The sequence below is a fragment of the Herpailurus yagouaroundi genome, unplaced genomic scaffold, assembly GCF_014898765.1.
Source record: "Herpailurus yagouaroundi ecotype Mexico unplaced genomic scaffold, PumYag 140, whole genome shotgun sequence".
In the NCBI taxonomy this organism is placed as follows: Eukaryota; Metazoa; Chordata; class Mammalia; order Carnivora; family Felidae; genus Herpailurus; species Herpailurus yagouaroundi.
In genome coordinates this window covers 64746230-64766319 of record NW_024412395.1, presented here as the reverse complement: position 1 = coordinate 64766319, position 20090 = coordinate 64746230, and the positions used below count along the sequence as shown (strand labels likewise).

At 35.7% G+C, this 20090-nt stretch overlaps 1 protein-coding gene across 1 annotated transcript in view; it reads right to left on the bottom strand.

The window, feature by feature from the left end:
* Nucleotides 1-20090, bottom strand: part of ZNF804A (zinc finger protein 804A) — a 288577-nt gene extending 268487 nt beyond the window's left edge. The window contains exon 1 of the mRNA XM_040475589.1: nt 19877-20090. Coding sequence (XP_040331523.1) covers nt 19877-19987 — 111 coding nt within the window. The 5' untranslated portion in view covers nt 19988-20090. The remainder of the gene's footprint in view (nt 1-19876) is intronic.

Sequence of the window (20090 nt, the reverse complement as noted above, 5' to 3'; positions counted from 1 at the left end):
TTTGATGGCACAATCCTATTAGCAAAAGGCTTTCAAGCTAATAAGCAAATAAATACATGCATTTCTTTTTTTTTTTTTTAATTTTTTTTCAACGTTTATTTATTTTTGGGACAGAGAGAGACAGAGCATGAACGGGGGAGGGTCAGAGAGAGAGGGAGACACAGAATCGGAAACAGGCTCCAGGCTCTGAGCCATCAGCCCAGAGCCTGACACGGGGCTCGAACTCCCGGACCGCGAGATCGTGACCTGGCTGAAGTCGGACGCTTAACCGACTGCGCCACCCAGGCGCCCCTACATGCATTTCTATATAGCATAAAAAATTATAAAACATTTTAAAATGAGATAATCACACATATAAAGACAATGTTTAGTATCTCTACTTGTTCCATGTAAAGCAATTTGTACACTTGCTAGCATATTTCATATACTCCAATTCGGTGACCACTGCATAAGACAATGCATTCTAGAAACAAAGAACCAAATCCTTATTGCCTTCCATTGTGTTAATTGTGTCTATTATAGAATCTGACACATAGAGATAATCAATAAATATGTTATAGGAATGTAGAAATAAATGAATACATGTATCCCAGAGCAGATATATACTTTTGCAAACATTATACATATTGTCCAGAAACTAAGTCTTAAGTAGACAGAATAATTAAGTAAGAACTAAATCTTCAAATTCTAAATCCAATACTCTTTAACTCAGGTCAACTCATCCACCTAGAAATACAGATAAAAGATATACAAGGGGTGCTGGATTCCTTGGTCAACTGAGGGTCCGACTCTTGATTTCAGCTCTGGTCATGATCCCAGGTTCATGGGATCAAGGCTGTATCAGGCTCTGAGCTGAGCGTTGGGCCTGCTTAAGATTCACTCTCTCTCTCCTCCCCCACCCCTCTCCCCACCTCATGCTCTCTCTTTTCCTCTCTCTTAAAATAAAATAAAATAAATCTTTGGGGCCCCTGGGTGGCTCAGTCAGTTAAGCATCTTGATTTTGGCTCAGATCATGGTCTCAGGGTTAGTGGGATCAAGCCCCACATTGGGCTACTGGCTGTCAGTATGGAGCCTGCTTGGGATTCTCTCTCTCTCTCTCTCTCTCTCTCTCTCTCTCTCATGCTCTCATGCTCATGCTCTCTCTTTCTAAATAAACACTCAAATTAAACATATAAAAATAAAATCCATTAAAAACCCAAATATTCAATTGTGAAATATCTTCTTATTAAACATTTGCTATAATAAAAATAATAATTTACCTATTTTGAGATTCTGAAATCATAAAATATTAGTAGGACGTTCATGTCTATAGCCTATGAAACTGATCAGATGGTTAATGACACCTTTCACCCTACCAATAATTAAAACACTCCTCTGTAAAATGTCTATTATATCTCACAAGTTATTTACTATTTTTTGTCTTCCATTTTTAAAGTCTCTTTTCCGGCCTCTCCACTTACAGTGTTATTATAGTCTACTTGAGTATGACTTTCAACAGGCTCAAGCAAGGAGAATAGGTGTGATTCCACGCCCTGATGACTGAGCAACTACTAGAGGAGAAAGGGAAAATCATCAGATAATGTTACTATCGTGTTTAATTCATATTTGACAAATAAACACGAGTCCATTTTGTTAGTTTTTGAAGACAGATAACTGCTAAAACAAAAAAATCATATTACTTAGCTTCCTATCTACTGTCAGCAATATAACCTTATTTTTTACTGGTGGTATTCCTTCTGGTAAAAGTCATGGCTCACCCCCTTCTCTTTTATAAATCAATTTTCAAAATCAGCAAATTTTTAGCAGAAAATAAAGCAATGTATTTTGCTTCACATTTGGAGGCATCTCTGCCACACAATTGGTTTTTTTTTTAATTTTTTTAATCTTTATTTATTTTTGAGACAGAGAGAGAGACAGAGTGAAAGCAGGGGAGGAACAGAGAGAGAAGGAGGGAGACACAGAATCCAAAGCAGACTCCTGCTCTGAGCTGTCAGCACAGAGCCCGATGCAGGGCTCGAACTCGTGAACCGCAAGATCATGACCTGAGCCAAAGTAGGACACTTACCTGAACCACCCAGGTGCCCCATTCCTTTTAACTTGTATTAAAGAAAGTTAATGAACTGTAATTTTATTGTGTGCAGCATTTGGCACACAAAAAGGTATGAGGGATTGATAGGCAATAGCTCAACAAGTTATGTTAAATGTGATTATCTCTACTTTTCAAAAGTTTGCATACAAACTGTCTTTAATAGTTCATATTTTTAATTTAGTGGGCTAAGTATTCATTATTGATTCTCTGACAAACCTATATATCATGTGATATGAAACTAAAACTTATAAAGGCAAAAATATGCATATCCCCGGGAATACCTGTAGACTTATTTTTGGAAATATATAGTTGATTTCTAGTTTAATATATTTTTCTGACATATAGATTTAACCACGAACTTTTTTTAAGCTTATTTATTGAGAGAGAGAGAGAGAGAGAGAGAGAGAGCACAAGTGGGGGAAGGGTAAAGAAGGAAGAGGAGAGAGAATTCTAAGCAGGTTCTGCCCTGTCAACACTGAACCCAGCGTGAGGCTAGAACTCACGAACTGTGAGATCATGTCCTGAGCCAAAATCAAGAATCTGACGCTTAACCAAATGATCCACCTAGGTGCCCCTCATGAACTGTTTTAAGGGTAGAATGTAAAGTATGTATTTTGTAAATAATATATATAATTTCTATTGTATAATTAACTGATCTCTTATTCTTTGTAAAATGGAAGTGCTTAAAGCATTATTATTATAAAATTAACATAATTAACTACACTTATTGAGGTTGTGACTAAAACACAACTTAAGACAAAATTAGGCTGAACCATTCACAGCTTTTATAGTCTCTGGCAATAACCTTAGATTATCTAAAGTTTTCCCTAAGTAAAATGTAGATAATAATGGTACCTGCCTGATTAAAAATCATATTCTTCTTGTATTATGAATACACAATCAAATCAAAATATGAAGTTAGAAGCAATGTGATGTAGGGCTATGCTATTATCTTGTGAGTCTCCACTCAATGGATATTTATTATCACTTTTAGCTATATGCTTTTTGTTTCTAGCTTCTGTTTTGCAATGAATTATGTTGTCTTTATTCTCTATTTCAAAATGTTACTATATTTTCTTAGCATAAAATCATCCTTAATCCTTAATAATATTCCTATTCCCTTCAGATATCCCAGAAGCTTGTAACTACATTTAGACCTTTTATCGTTATTGTATGTACACACACACACACACACACACACACACACACAGTTTAGAACTGGGCCAAACTGATGAGGATAGAGATAGTAGAAAGCTCCTTACAAATAACACTAAAGGGCCGCTCAAAGGCTCTTTTCTGTTGACACATTACAAGGTGCTTTTCTCTTTGCCCTGCCCATCCCCCATTCCTCTTCTTTGCAGCACAGCCAGCAATTAGGAGAAAATAAATTTAGAAGCACCCACATCTTACCAAAAAATATATTCAAATGTTTCAGATCTTTTCATTTTCTTGTATTCTCCCTGAAAATAATCTGAGAAAGACAGGAGGATAACGTACATATTATGAACCATCTAAAGCTGAAAGCCAAGCCTTGACAAATGTGTGCTGCAAAGCCCAGTGATTAGAAAATGGACAGTTTCTCTTATCTTATTCCTATAAATGAAAAACCCAATAATATATCCTAGAAAATGATGGCACTCTTTCAGCTATAAACGACTTACAAATAATTCATTATCTGCTTTGGTTTGAGAACTTCCATTACTCTTAATAGTTACTAAACAGAAGACTGCAAACACTAGGACTGAAAAAAGCTGAAGGAAGAAAAATTGCAAAGTGAATTGAAAGTACTAGAAAAATATCTTAAGCTCTGAATTTTACTAAAATCATATAGTTTATTAACTAATCTTTTTTCTACCTTGGTGCAATATATAATACATATAAAATATGCCATTTAGCTCATTAAATCTAATTAACTAGCTTCTGTCCAGTTCCCTATATGAAAAAGAAAAAGAAGCATGAAAATGTCTTTATTGAATGCTTTATTGATAAACAAATGGGCAATACTGTAAATTTATTTTTTTTAATTTTTAAATGTATATTTATTTATTTTGAGAGAGAGAGCAAGCATGCAAGTGGGGGAGGGGTAGAGAGGGAGAGAGAGAATCCCAAGCAGGCTCTGTGCTGTCACCACAGACCCTGATTCAGACTCAATTTCACAAATCGTGAGATCATGACCTGAACTGAAATTGAGTTAGACGCTTAACAGATTGACCACCCAGGTACCTCTCAAGTTTTTATTTAAATTCCAGTTAACATATAGTGCAATATTGGTTTTGGGAGTAGAATTTAGTGATTCATCACTTACACATAACAACCAGTACCTACACCAAATTTTAAAATAAAATAAAATAATTTTAATACCAAAGGTAATTGAGATATATCATATGATTTAATAAGAATACAATTAGCATATAAGATTTTATTTATAAATCCAAGCTATCACTGTTAAATCCTCCATATACTTTTCATGAAAATACGTACTATCACCCAACATTTCATAAAGTTATTCACCCTTATGTCTTTTATGTTGTAAATTACCTGATGTTTACTATTAGCTCAACCATTTGCTTTGTAGTTCAACACAATGAATGAAGAAAATAGCATACATTGAAAATTCTTAAATACTATGATGTGCATTATTACTTCTAATTTCTTCATGCTTCATGAAAGCATGGTTGAAAAGGAAGTTGGCTAAGTTAACTAAACTGTCTCATGAGGCTGAAGCTAGAACTAGATTATTTTCTGCTTACAACATGAAGTTTTACATCTTCATCTGTTCTGTAGAGGTTGGACTCTATCGAATTTTAAGATTATGTCCTTATATTCTAACTAAACCTTTTCTAAATTTCATTTTTCCTTACAATGAAACATGCATTTCTGCCAGCTTTCTAAAGGTTCTATTTGGGGGCGAAGTGGGATGAGGAGAAGTGTTGGACAGAGAACCTAAGAAAGAAGAAGAAAAGAGTCTCGTTTCTCATGTCAAATATGAGTGTGTGACATCCAAGTGTCCTTCTGGAACAAGTTGGTTGAAATCAAGCAACGATAGATATGGACCCTAACCATAGATTTTTTTTTTTATATATGAAATTTATTGTCAAATTGGTTTCCATACAACACCCAGTGCTCATCCCAAAAGGTGCCTTCCTCAATACCCATCACCCACCCTCTCCTCCCTCCCACCCCCCATCAACCCTCAGTTTGCTCTCAGTTCTCAACAGTCTCTTATGCTTTGGCTCTCTCCCACTCTAACCTCTTTTTTTTTTTTTCCTTCCCCTCCCCCATGGGTTCCTGTTGAGTTTCTCAGGATCCACATAAGAGTGAAACCATATGGTATCTGTCTTTCTCTGTATGGCTTATATTAAGTGAAGTCCAGGATGTTGCATTTTCTACATCTTCAGGTAACAAGTATGATCATCTAGTCTGAAATCTGTACACCAGAGAACTTCAGTTTTCCTGCATAGAATAAACTAGATAATCCTCTCATAGGTCATATATAGGTGCTAAATTTTATGATCAATTCCCTGGCTTATTTTTCACAGGATTCCCTATAGCACCTACAATAAGTATTCTTCATTTGGCATCCCTCATGTTCTATCTGAAAAGCACAAGACCTTGTATCAGCTTCAGAAAGGAGGAAGGACAAGCCTTATTTAAGATATCAATATTGGCAAAAATAACAATAGCTTTTATCGTATAACATCAGACTCTGAAGTAGAGAATCCCCTTATGTTATTTAATCATTACAATAATGCTGTTCACGCATACCCATCTTAAGGCATTTCAACAGTAATTACATATGATTTACATAACATGTTTCAAATAACACCTGGTATATAGCAGGGACTAAATGAACTACAATTTTGTTATGTTGTATAGATAAAAAACCTAACCTCAAAGAGGAAAAATGCCTGGTCCAGGTTACATTGCCAGAATTCAAACCTAAATCTCATTCCAGAGGCTGAACACCTTTCACTATAGAAAACCATCAAGGGGACTGATGAGAAGCAAAGGAGGGAGTGAACACTGTCAAAAGTCTTTAGATATAAAACCCAGCACAGTACTTATGTCCTTGAAAAAAATTGCCAATTCCACAGTCGTCCTAAATTCTAGTCAGGTCTCTCAGCTAAAAATAACCAAAATTAACTCATTACATGAAGCATAAAATACATGTATTGGAATAGTATTAGGTAGCTGACAGATTCAAAGGTGACCTTGTTGAATGAGTCTTGTTGAGGAACCAAAATTGGCTTGGGCAAAATTCTTCCACTAAATAGTTTGGAACAATGCAGCTGGCTCATGAGCCCCAGGGACTCTCCACTGACAAGGCTTGGCTCACACACAGCCACCGGACACTCAGTGTTCTCCTCTTTACTGCATCTGCCACAGATGACCTCTTAGTGACCCTGTGCCTGTGCCCTGCCTCTGAATAACCCTTTGTCCATCATGCAGTTACACCCAAACTGGGAAAAAGAATAACAGCATTCCTTTCATCATTGAGGCTTAGGGTTGTTGAAACAACAACAAGGCTTAGGGTTGTTGAAAAACTAGCCAAGTACTATATTAATGTCATCATCTGGAGATAGCATTCTCGCAGGAATCTACAAATCCTAAAGTAATGCAGAACTTCAGCCAGTTTAGAGAACAGGAAATCATTTCAAACTGATTCCCATCACTGTGGAGGTTTCTACATTTAAAGGATTCTCATACAGATTATCATCCAAATCAGAAAGGTAAAGGTAGTACCATTATTAAGCATTCTAAGACAACAACCTTAGCTGCGATTATCCCAGCCAAATCTGGATGGACCATCATCCAGTTATTTAAATTGATACCTCTTCTTATATCAGTTTACAGTCTTCTTAACTGCCCAAGAACTGCCTAACTTTCTTTACTCTTCTTTTCCCTCACTCCAACCCTCCTTTTCCCCTTCCTTCCTTCTATTTGTTTTTAATTCCTAGGATTGTGGTCATCCAGTGGAACTTTGGCCATCAGCTTCCTTCAGATTTCCCAAAATATTACCACTGTTATTTTCAGACCTCTGCTATTATATTCATTGGCTGAGGTAGGGGGGAAGTGGCGTTCTTAATTACTTTTCAACTAAATAATTTTTTTGATCCCTAGCTTGGCCAAAACTGTTAGTAGAATTACATGTACTTCCTGAGAAACAAACATGCAGACAGACTAAAACTGGAGTAACAATATCTTCTCTGCTTCTCTGGACTACGGTGGGGGTGTAGCAAGAGGGGGGTGAGAGAGGAGACAAAGAATGATTTTTCCATGTGTGCATGCCTATTTTGCCTGTGTCTGTGAACAGATAGATACTACACTTATGTGGGGTGCTGAAAGAAAAGAGAAGAATATCTCACATAGTCTATAGTTTCAATAGTTGATAGGATTGTATTAGCACTTTATTAATGTGTCAAAATAGTTGGCATGTTTAGTGCCTGGAAGGAGAACAATTAGTGACTATAGCATATATTAATTGAATTGATACAGTATTTTAATTAGACCAGTTTAACACTATAAGTAAACAATATCCTTGGTTTCCAATTTTTTTCCTTACATCATCAAATTACGCTTAGAGCTATGCTATGCACTGTACAAAGTAGAACAAATTGTCTTATTATTATTGTCATTATTATTACTATGATTATTATTACCACTACTACTATTACTTACTTCATAACCCTTTACAGTGAAATGGTATGGTAATAGATTGTCTTAAATATGGGTCTCCAGGACAGCAACAGCTCAGAGCCTGGAGTCTGCTTCAGATTATGTGTCCCTCTCTCTCTCTGCCCCTCCCTCACTCATGATCTGTCTCTCTCTCTCTCTCAAGAATACATTAAAAAAAAAAAAACATTAAAAAATTTTTTTTAAATGTGGGTCTCCAGGACAGCAATATGGAATATGCTACATCAGAAATTTTTTTAGTATCACCCTACATGAAAATAGCCTGTCGAGTTTTTGAGTAGCAGCATGTATCATACTATCAAACTCCTCCAAGTCTTGATCCATAAAAATTGCATCTTTCATGTTACATCAATAATTTCACGTGATTAATAACAAATAGAACAGTTTGTGTTATTTTATGTAATCTGTACATTTTCTCTAAGAAAAGTAATCCCAATTTGTATGGAGGAAATTCCATTGAATTTTAATAAAAGTGGGAAATTTGAGTCTCAGATATTTTTCAACTATTTTTCTGTAATGTGACTTGTGGCAATAATGCAATATGTTAGATTTTGCAATTTCAAATATTATTTATTTCGTGTTTTTCTATTCTTGTGTCAACAAATAGTGGTCATCACAGTCCACCTCTATTTTGCTTAATAATTTAATTCCATGAAAATGTGCATCAAATTTAATTATATATTAACTATGACATTAAAATAAATTGGGCATTAAGTTTCACAAAATGATTTGGTTGAAGATACTTAAAAGTACTCAGAAACATCAACTTCAGTAATGAAAACTGACACAATTTCAGCCAGGAATATAGTCTAGTAAGGTATAGTTGGACATCAACTCCATGTCAGCTCCATTTTGATACATACATCACATGTGACTAAGGTAGAAAATAACTACGTGGTGAAATACACAAATAGAGCATACGGCAAATACATCATACCTATGTCACATGACCATACTGACTTCCTGGTCAGTGAAATTTTAAAGTGACTTTTGGCTAATAAAACTGTAATAACTGTATTTGACAAATCTATTAATCCATGATTATTTACTACATACAGGTCTATGTAAGAGCAAGAGGAAATGTTATGCCGCCCCCTAGTGTAAGTATTAATTTTGTAACACCAGAACAGCAGTGATCCAAGACCTTGCAAGGGAATCAGTTATGCTAATCATTATTGAAGAGAGTTAAAAGAAATCCTAAGTTCTTCTAAAGAGTCAGCTTCTTAGGAGTACGGAGTTTTATGATACAAAATTTTATGATCGTTACCATCATTTAGAGTTTCTTATGTATCAAACCTGGGCAAATTACTTTTCATTTGATCTGCAAAGTGTTTTCTAGGTAAGAATTATTAACAACTCCATTAAACATAATATAATTTATAATGAGAGAGGTGAAATTGACCAAGGTCATAAAGCCAGTGACTAGTTGTGGTAGACTTCTGGGGTATCATCAATTATCTCTTTTTCTTACTAACAGAACACTGCTTTTATTGGGATTAGTGATGTGTTCCCAGTTTAATTAATCACGTTTTTAAAAAATCATGTTTTCATCCTTCCCTACACTTAGTAGTGGTTCTGTGACATTGTTCCATCAAAAGAGATATAAGCAAACACTGTTGGGTGGGAATTTTTTTAAAAAGAACTGTCAACTTTGTTCTTCCTACTTTACTCATTTCATTTTTTTCTAGATTAGAATGTAGATGTGATGGCTGGAGCAGTAACCACCTTACAACTGTGGGAAAAATATATATAAAATCAAAGAGTCCTTGGCTTTGAAATTATTAAGGTGCTTAATATATTATATATATATAAACACACATATATATGTTCATGAAGTTTTCACATGTATATATATATATATATATATATGTTTGTGTGTGTGTGTGTGTGTGTGTGTGTGTGTATAATTAAAACACTATTAGATACAGAGTTGATATTTGGTGTTTTGGTCACAAACAACTCCACTCACTACACACTGATACAGAGGTATTTCCAGAATTTGAGCTCAGATCCATCTGGTTATACAGTATTTATATTTTAACCACTGGGTAAGTATGGCAGTGAGTATTTTGATGAAGACATGCTAAACTGGATGCAAGAATATAATCCTGGAGTGAAAGCAGTGATTCTCTTCCCAGAATGAAGGTACTTTGTCTCATTTCTGCAAGAAGAGGTGATTTGCTAAATATCAAGTTTTGAAAGGTAACCTTACGATATTTCCACTGGCACTGGAGGACTTGGAGGACACTGGACTATGTCACTTGAGATGTTTTCATTAAACAAAGATAGAATCTATATTTTATCCCCTCTTTCTATTCTTGACCAGTTATAGGAAAAATAATTCAGTACAAACCTCTCATCATTCAACCCATTCCTTGTCAGCAACTGGTCTTAACTTCTTTCCCAGTAATTTATTGTCCCAAACTTTCCTGCTTTCCATAATCCATCTAAGGTGCCTAACAACTCCCTGAGCTCCAGAGCTGTACCAAAGTCTCTCCAAATTTGCTTGCTCTACATTGAATTATGTAGTTTCCTATCTGAAAGACACAAACAAGGCTTGTGTGGGTTAACACAATTTGGATGGATTAACCTTTGAATTATTGTTAGTACTTTAAATCTCCAGCAGCTGAATATGGGAGGAAATCTACATACTAGAACTAACCATGTCCCTCTGCCATGACACTTCAGCCGGGCCAGGAGAAAGCTCTGAGGCTCAGAGTAGGCTCGGAGTGGAGCCCTGTATAATTCAGTCTCACAGAAGGAATCAAACATGAGCCCAGGAACTCTGAGTGCTCCCCGTAGAAGCCCTACCTCTCTGCTATCCTCCACCACTCCCCTGATACTACTACCTGTACTGGGATTATCAAAACCAATTTTACCCTACCCGGTATCCTCAATAATGTCAGTTTCACAAGAAGCCAAGAATTTCCAAATTCTTCATTCTCTAAACTTTAATCTCCATGTGATTATTTCATATCCTCTTTTATGACACAATTCTCTGTATTTCCACATGTCCTAAAACACTTGGACTGTGCTTTCTTGAATTTTGAAATGCCTATTATCAGTGAAATCTCTTTAGCTTTAGACTTTTGATTGAAGTTTCTCTTTACTTTTTGATCCATCTGATCTGTCTCTCTTGAAAACATTCCCCTGTATCTCAAGAGATGGGTAGATGTTTTATCTTCCCAAATCCTCATATTAATGTGCCAGTGCAGGACACATGTCCTTCTTGTTCCACCCTGATAACTACTTTTTAATGTTTATTTATTATTTTTTAGAATATTTTTTCATGTTGATTTATTTTTGAGAGGCAAAGAGAAACAGAGCATGAACATGGGAGGGGCAGAGAGAGAGGGAGACATAAAATGCAAAGCAGACTCCAGGCTCCGAGCTGTCAGCACAGAGCCAAATGAGGGACTCAAACCAACAAACTGCGAAATCATGACCTGAGCCGAAGTCAGATGTTCAACTGACTGAGCCACCAGGTGCCTCAATATTTATTTATTTTTGAGAGAGTGCAAGTTGGGGAGGGTCAGAGAGACAGGGACAGAGGATCCAAACTGGCTTCACACTGACAGCAGTGAGCTCAGTGTGGGGCTTGAACTGCAAGATTATGACCTGAGCTGAAGTCGGATGCTCAACCCACGAGCAGCCCAAGTGCCCCTCCACCTTGATAATTCTTGACCCTTCTCCTTTCCTCCCTCCTCCCTAAAAGTCCCCAACTTTGGAAGTCATTTCCTTGAAATTATCTTCGCTGATGGCCTTGCCTCCCACCTGTTTGCAACTATCCATTATCATGTTGTATCTAAGAAAGAAAAAAGCAGTCATTGGGAACTGTCGGTTAGGCGTTTATCTGGATCTGAGAGTAAAGTGGGTATTATCTTATCAAACAGGAAGAGTTTCCCAGCCCACTAACATCAGGCAAGGTCGTCTATGAGCGTGATGGAACAGAAAACACAAGACCACTCAGCAATCATGTTTGAGGACAGACAAAACAAACACTGTTTTTGTTACCAAACATCCTCATCTGCCAGCTGACATGAGCAAGAGCTGCTTTTTTGCCAGTTACAGCTTTACCCCCACTCTGTCCTTCCCTCCTGGATAAAAAGTACTAAGAGAACCAATTATAGAATTCACCCTCCTTTCTTATGGTATCCAGAATAAAACAGTGCTTTAATCAAAGCTCTACAAAATCACTTTACCCAATCTCAAATCCTATATAATGATTCCTTATTCCTTCTTCATGAGATGAACCAAGGTTCCCCGTAGTGTGCACTTTATCTTCTTCCCCGCAAGTACCAATATGTCCAACTTGGTTCAACTAGAATTGTGTTTCTAGTTGTTTCAGCTGGAGGGGCATTCACAGGATTCCATATATTTTTATGAAAACATTTTTGTTTTTTTAAAACTAAGTCCTTCATTTTACATAGCCCCCTTTGAAGACTGTTTTCTTAAATTCTGCCTACCAAATAATACACTCTTGATATTAGGGTTAAAATATTTTCTCATTTAAAGATAGCCTGATTTTCTTAGGGCGCCTGGGTGGCTCAGTCAGTTAAGCATCTGACTTCAGCTCAGGTCATGATCTCACAGTCCATAAGTTCGAGCCCCATGTTCTGTCCGCACAGAGTCTGGAGCCTGCTTTGGATTCTGTGTCTCCCTCTGTCTCTGCCCCTCCCCTGCTCATGCTCTGTATCTGTCTCAAAATAAAATAAAAACGTTAAAAAATTTTTTTAAAGATAGCCTGATTTTCTCCAGATACAATCAGTGCATGTGTGACTATCTGTTGGAGCTGAATAGATAAAAATAAGTATATTTTACATAGTTATAAAAGTTTTTTTTGGGGGGGGGAAGCAGAGGGATTGATGGTGGATAGATTGTAATCCAGGCAAAGATATAAAATAAAATTATTATAATTTTTTGTAAGGGAACAGAAACATTCCACAATGAGGTCAATCAATTTTAAACCTAAATAGTTTTAAAATGTCAATTTCACCCATTTCTTATTAAATCCAAATATAATTTGTATTTCAAATATTGAGTTGCCTTATTGTAAAAGAGTTGTAATAAACTGATCCTCTATATATCAGTCAGCGTTCTCCAGATAAACAGAACTAATAGGAGAGACAGATAGCCAGACAGACAGCCAGATAGATAGGTTAATATGCTAGGGAATTAGGAATTGACTGTGTGATTGGGGGTCTGCAGATCAGGCCAGTAGCCTGGAAACTCAAGGCAGGATTTGATGCTGCAGTCCTGAAGCAGAATTTTTTCTCCAGGAAACCTCAGTTTCTGCTCTAATAGCCTTTTAACTGATTGCATGAGACCCATGCACATTTGTTTAGGTTAATTTCTTTGATTTAAAGTCAAAGAATTGTAGACATTAACCACATCTACAAAATATCTTCACAGCAACAAGATTAGTGTTTGATTAAATAATTGAATGCTATTCTGGTTGACACATAAAGCTAGCTATGAAATACGACAAAGGTCATTTTTCTAAAGCTATTTAAGAAAAAAAATATTTTCTTATAATTTGAATATGGCATTGTCATCATAAGTATTTAATACATTTAATGTTCTTATATTTACAGAAGTATATGACTTTCTTCTAATGGTGTCAAACCATTATGAAAGAGTCCAGACTACTACATCAAGTAATGGATTTTGTTTACTTTGACAACTAGGATTAAGTTTTAATTATTTATTACCCCATTTTATCTTATACTGTGATAGAAAGTGTACTGTAATACATTTATAAAATTAATGAAACCTTGCTAGTTGAAAACACCATCATAATGTAATATCTAAGTGGTAAATAGTTCCTCAGAACCAAAGAATAATTTTTTTTTCAACGTTTATTTATTTTTGGGACAGAGAGAGACAGAGCATGAACGGGGGAGGGGCAGAGAGAGAGGGAGACACAGAATCAGAAACAGGCCCCAGGCTCTGAGCCATCAGCCCAGAGCCCGACGCGGGGCTCGAACTCCCGGACCGCGAGATCGTGACCTGGCTGAAGTCGGAGGCTTAACCGACTGCGCCACCCAGGCGCCCCCAAAGAATAATTTAAAACGAGATAAAATAGATCAGGTGGTTTCAGGCTAAATTTTTTAGAAAGAAAAATTAATGAAATGATATTTCTTATTTTTTGTAGTTAGCAATATAAAAAAGTGAGAGACATATTTCTTCATGAATATTGGCCGCAGTACACCACAGATTAAAACTGCTATTGTTTTTCTTTCTAGAAGGATTACTCAAACTCCAAATATACAGCCATTGCCTAAAATGGTAATATCTCAGGGTCACTGAAGGAAACTATTTCAACATTGAGCTATCATTACAATTATTAAAAATATTATTTCCCCTGTGCATAATGTTTGAAAAACTATTTTCCAAATGTTACATTAACTAAACATGTTTATTACAAATATAAAGAATAAAGTTATATTCAGTATTAATTTTTAAAAGAACCCAAACCAAGAAATTATCGAAAAGATACCTACAGCCTGAGCAAAATTTGCAATTCTAAAATGCATCACCCTCAAATCCACATATTTCTTTATTGTGATAACATTCCTAGATGTATGATCTGGAAAATACTTTTAAGTAGCTCAACCAATACATAGCAAATAGATACTATAAAAATATGAACATGCAAAACTTTTTGAAGAGAATTATCTACCTACTAGTTGGTATAACAAAGGGCACATGCAGAATGATGGAAACGTTTCTGTCCCCATATGTAAAATTTGGTTCTCAGACTAAACAAAGAATGAGAAATTCAAGTGCCTTCACTTGTCAGGAAGGTAATGCAAGTAAGCGAAAAACCTATGTAGCAGCGAAGAGCAGTGTAGACAGCAAAGTGCATTTTTCTTTGAATGACATTTAAACTCAAATATTTTTAAACACGGTGCACACTAAACAAACTACGTCAGCCTGAATTTGGCCCTGACTACAGCCATAGGAGACCTTGGACTAGGTGATCCCCAAGGCTCTTGTTGATCTGTATTTTCAGTAAAAATGTTAATTGCAGTCATCAATAATCTAGAAAATATTGGTAAGGAGCTGAGAAGTGATGATAAGATATTATATCACTATTTGAATTTCAGCTTTCAAAAATAACTCGATTAGTATTTAATGCACTAACAAAGCTATGTCAGTATCAGGGTATTACTTGATAATGTTGACCTTAAAATATTGTTTGCTTATGAGTAGGTCATAAGTAGGTCATAATATCAATAATTCAATTATAAGTTGCTTTCCTTACTTGAAAAACGTGTTGTAAAAATGCACACTTGTAAAGATTTTACTACAATAAAAAATAAATATAGCAAAGAATATATGACACTTTCAGGTCAGAAAAGTGAGACACAAGATGGTCTTTGATACTGAATATATAATAGTTTAAAAGAAATTTGGAAGAATATATCATGGACTAATTATGTGAACAAGTTTATAAAGAGGAAAGTTTGGGAATAGCCTAAGATAGCACTCTAAACCACCCTCATCCCTGACCTTTCTTGAGGATATCAACCCAACAATGGTAATTTTTCATCAGCACTAATTCAACAACTAGTCTCTCTAGTCTTATGCACAATATTAAATGTGCCACGTAAGTGGGTTTCAATGAGTGGAGAAACCTTTTAAATTACATTCCCTAGGAGATATAGAAATGTGTAAGGAAATGACATGAGTAATAATGCTATATTAGATAATGATAATTAGAACAAAAGGCCGTAAGAATATATTTCAAAGATTTCCTAATTTTAGTGAGTTCCTGTATACACAAAGGAAAAAACCCAGAATTTTTCATTCTTTTCAAAATGAATACATATGAAAACGTCCTGAGTGACAAGAAACCTGCAAACACGTCAAAATATATGAGTATTTTTTCAACACATTCAAAATGAACAGGAGCGTACATGAATACATCTTAATGCATAATATTTAACACATGATACTTCACACAGAGCTGGTGGTGCCTAGAATAGTGCTTTACAACTGATGTATCTCAATTAATCTAAATGAATTAAATAACAAACATGTTGAGAACCGATTAATAAATCAATACTTCTTCTCCTGCCAAATATGGTACTTAATATATTTGAAAAGGAGGACAGCCTACAGAAACAGAGCTTAAGCCAGACAGAAAACATTGATGTTGGCATATTGGGGGATGAGACTTAAAATATATTTGAATTCAAATTATTCTGTGAATCTATTTCTCCACAGCTGAAGGTGAGTGGAAAAGGAGGGTGCCTCCAAACAACAGATAACACCTACAGCATCTCTTTATCAGTGCGGATATAAACACACCAATTCCTATGGAACCCCTTAATTTAGTATCCAGATTATAAAGGAAATATGTCTGGAATTAGGAAATCGAGATTATAATATTGATTTACTGTATGACCACCATTTTCTTCTGAATTCCACAGTCAGTAAAATAGACATAATACTCTTATGAGATAAAAAATGCTGACTAATAAAATGTAATGAACAAATTAGTAATGATTGCCAAAGTTCCAAACTTCATATTAAAAGTGAACAAACATATATTTAAACTATGTGAAAAATATATATTTAAATATTTTACATTAAGAGTTTTTAAATATATAATTAGGGAAAATAAATGTTGTGGCACAATTGAAAAAAAACATCAGCATATCCAATAAATAATTTTATACACAATAGTTCTATCTAAGGGGTAATCTAAGGAAAAAGAATGAAGATACATGGATGGTAAACTTTATTCATTGCCACTAAATTATATAAGTTTTCAGACATATCCTGCAGCACTAATAAAATATTAGTTTATCTCTTATTCCATGGAATTAAAGCTATCTCACGGATACGATAATATTTATAACAGAAATCATGACAATTGAAATGACCTTTCTCTTTGCTTGTAAGACCCTGCAAAATGAACATTTATATATTTTCAGTTAAAATTGTCAAGAGGAATGTATTAGAAAGCTCAGAAATAACGTCAAGATTAACAGCAGCCTTGATCTCTAAGTGTCTTTTCAAAATTGTATGTATGAGTGAATAATATGATCTATGGGAAGACTGTACATTTTGAGAATCTCTTCAGTATAAGTAGCAGGATTACATTCTGGATTTTAGGACTAAAGCAATTAATCAGTGTCACTGAAGCCTGAGGTACCCTTATCGTATAAGTAACTTTTAATTCATGAAAGAACACTGTATTAACAGTTATTGCTTATCTTAAATTGTTCAATATTTTTTGAAGATTATAAAATCTTTTAAAAATATGAATTAAAAAAATGTTCAGAGTATCCATTAGGTTATTCAGTAATTGAAAATATTTGGAATGTCTTTGGTAAAGTCTAAGCACTTTTTACCTGAATGGTTTTAAGTGTGCTTTCCTGAAATAAGAAAAAGTGAAATATTAAAATTCTTTTAACTTAATACATATATCAAAATGCAAAAATGTGATGATGTTTTAAAGGCAAAATTCAAAATATGTTAAAGTCAAATAGACAAGAAAGTAAAAAATGCTCTCATAGTTTTTATACTATGAAACTGGTATTAAAAAGTAATACCACAAATTCTTAGCTGAAAATATTCAAAATGTAGTACACATACATTTTTAAGATAATATTTGTGTTTTTTCTTAAGGTTCCTAATTCTGAGAACTTTGAGGTTCAGTTTTCTGAACTTAGCTTGTAGTACCTTTTAGTTTACACTAAGTTCTCATAGTATCCTATATGTTGTAAAGAATACATTTTTAGGTAAATATTGATAGCTATTTAATTAAAAACATTCATTTATGGGTATGTTTAGATCTCTTCTGTTATACTTAAAGGCAGGCATAAATCTCATTCTCCTTAATAACAAAATCCTAGGAACACATATAGAAAACAAATGTATGACATATATTATGTTGTAAGGTAATAGTTTCAAATATAGTTGGACCATATATGAAAATATACCTAATGTTATTCAGTGTAAATCTCTTACACAGGAAATATATACTTGGGCAGTTTATAATCACAATCTGGAAGAATTAGCTACTAAGTCCTTGTAAGTCCTTTTACTATCACTAAGAGAAATATAAGAGCAATTTCTAATCCTTCTTATTCCAGTTTATGCCCCAACAGTTGCCCATATTTAGATTTATTCATCTCATTTAGATAGCTGCTTTTTAACACCCATTTTAATCCCAAACTTACACTGGCAAATCTAGACTTTAACCTATCTTTTGTCAATATGGATGATAATGAATGGCTCAGCTTCAAACCCACAACAAACAAATCGGCATAGGCAAATTGAACCACCACTAGAACCCAAAGTTGACTTAAGAAATCAAGATTATCAGAATTTTAACAAGTTCAGGGTTGGCAACTTTTTTTTTTTTTTAATGAATTCTACTGTGTGTGTGTGTGTTTACTTACACCATTATTGTAAGTATAAAGATCTTCTTCAGTAAATTTGCTTTTTCCCACAAGTAAAACTTGATTTAAAAAACAAACTGATGCACACTTCCTTTAAATTGAAGAGTCCCCCCCCCCACGCCAAAATATTTATCTTCCCACACAGTGAGTTACTTAAGAAAGTAATCAGAACCAAAACAATTTCAATAATTCCCTTAGCCTTTGCCTACTGCTGTGCATAATACTCCACTAAGGAAGACCCTAGAAGAGTATTTTCACTTTCTTTTGTTCAACACCACAACAATAAAAGTAACAAAATAACCCTGCTTCTTTGCATCTTAAAAATCTGAGAGGAGGATTCCAATAGATTCACAGGAAAAAAAGAAAGATTAAGTGTATAATATCAACACCAGAATTCATTTAAATGAATGAATACCAGAATTCATCTAAAACTTTAGAAGAGAACTTTTCAGTTTTGGAAAATATCCCATCACTTTAAAAAAATTACGTAGAATCATATTTTAAAATATGCAAAGAAAAGGAGATTAAGAATACTGTATTTACTTTTGGACTAAATGAGTCTGTCCTTAAACTTCTCCTACTCCACCTTCTCAGGCTCAGTAACCACTTTGTAAAAAAAAAAGGGACCCAGGCTTTAGTGATACATACATTTTCATATTACCCCTTTACTCTAGCTCTGCTCTCCTTGCAGAACTTAGCCTTAAGGAGCCTTTCCTCTACTTCCTTTTGTATCTTTTTGAAGTGTACACTTCTCAGAAGATACAATACATGGGAGCCAGTCAGGCAAGGAGGTTTTGTAGCTAACAGGGGATCTGGAAGAAAAAGTAAGAGCTATTACCCTGCACTATCTCAATGCTCAGCACATCCTCTGCCACCAATCAGAAGTACTCTTCCTACTAGGACGCTGAAAGATGAAGCTCTGTGGTCCAGTGAGAACCTCCCAGCAACTGCATGGGTTCTGCATGTCTGGCATGTTTCCTAGTGGCTCTTATTGTGACATAGTGCTCGCCCTTCACACTTCTCTCCAACCTCTTTCGAGTGAACAGCTTAAAGTGGACGATGTAGGGTTCTGGGAGTCCCTCTGTTAAGCTTAGTACCGACAACTCCTCACTAGAGAAGTTTGCTGCCAGTCCTTCAGGAGACAGCCGGAATACGAACTCCTCTGGAGACCATCACTCAATCCCGCCACTTACTCCACGCCACCAGTCACATGGTTCCCTGCTTCCATCGGAGACACCCACATCCCCATTCACCTTCAGCTTCCTAAGCCAAAAGATGTGAGAGGGTCACTCGGGGTTAGGGCCCTTCTCTTTTCTAGATAAATAAATAAATAATAAAAGAAGGTCCTGTTGACACAGTTTGCTTCAAATGAGGAGACGTTCTGGTAACCTCCAGCATTATGGAATGAGGTGCTGGGAGTCCAGAGCATCGTCGAAGTGTCAACCTAAACCATGGATCCCAGCTTCCTCAAGATTCCAGCGTTTTTCTACCTCTAATTCTCACCCCACACCCACAAGACAGATCCATTAATATATTATAAACCAAACTGAATCGCGACACCTCCAAAATCTCACGGTAACCTCAATCCTCCAAATGTCCAAATGCCCTCTTGGGGGTGGGGTGGGAGGGGGCGAGAGAGAGAGAGAGAGAGAGAGAGAGGGAAACAAGCTATTACCAGAGTTTTGTTCCCGTTCTTGCTGAGAGGGCCTCGGAAAACTCCCTTGATGTTGCGAAAGTGTCCGTTGCTGAGATGCGTGGAGCTGATGACAATGTAGTAACACTCCATGGGGCAGCCGCCGCCTCCTCCACCGCAGCCGCCGCTTCCATGCACCTCGCGCCCGCAGCCGCAGCGCGCCGGAGCCCGGGCAGGGTGGGCTGGGGACCCGGCG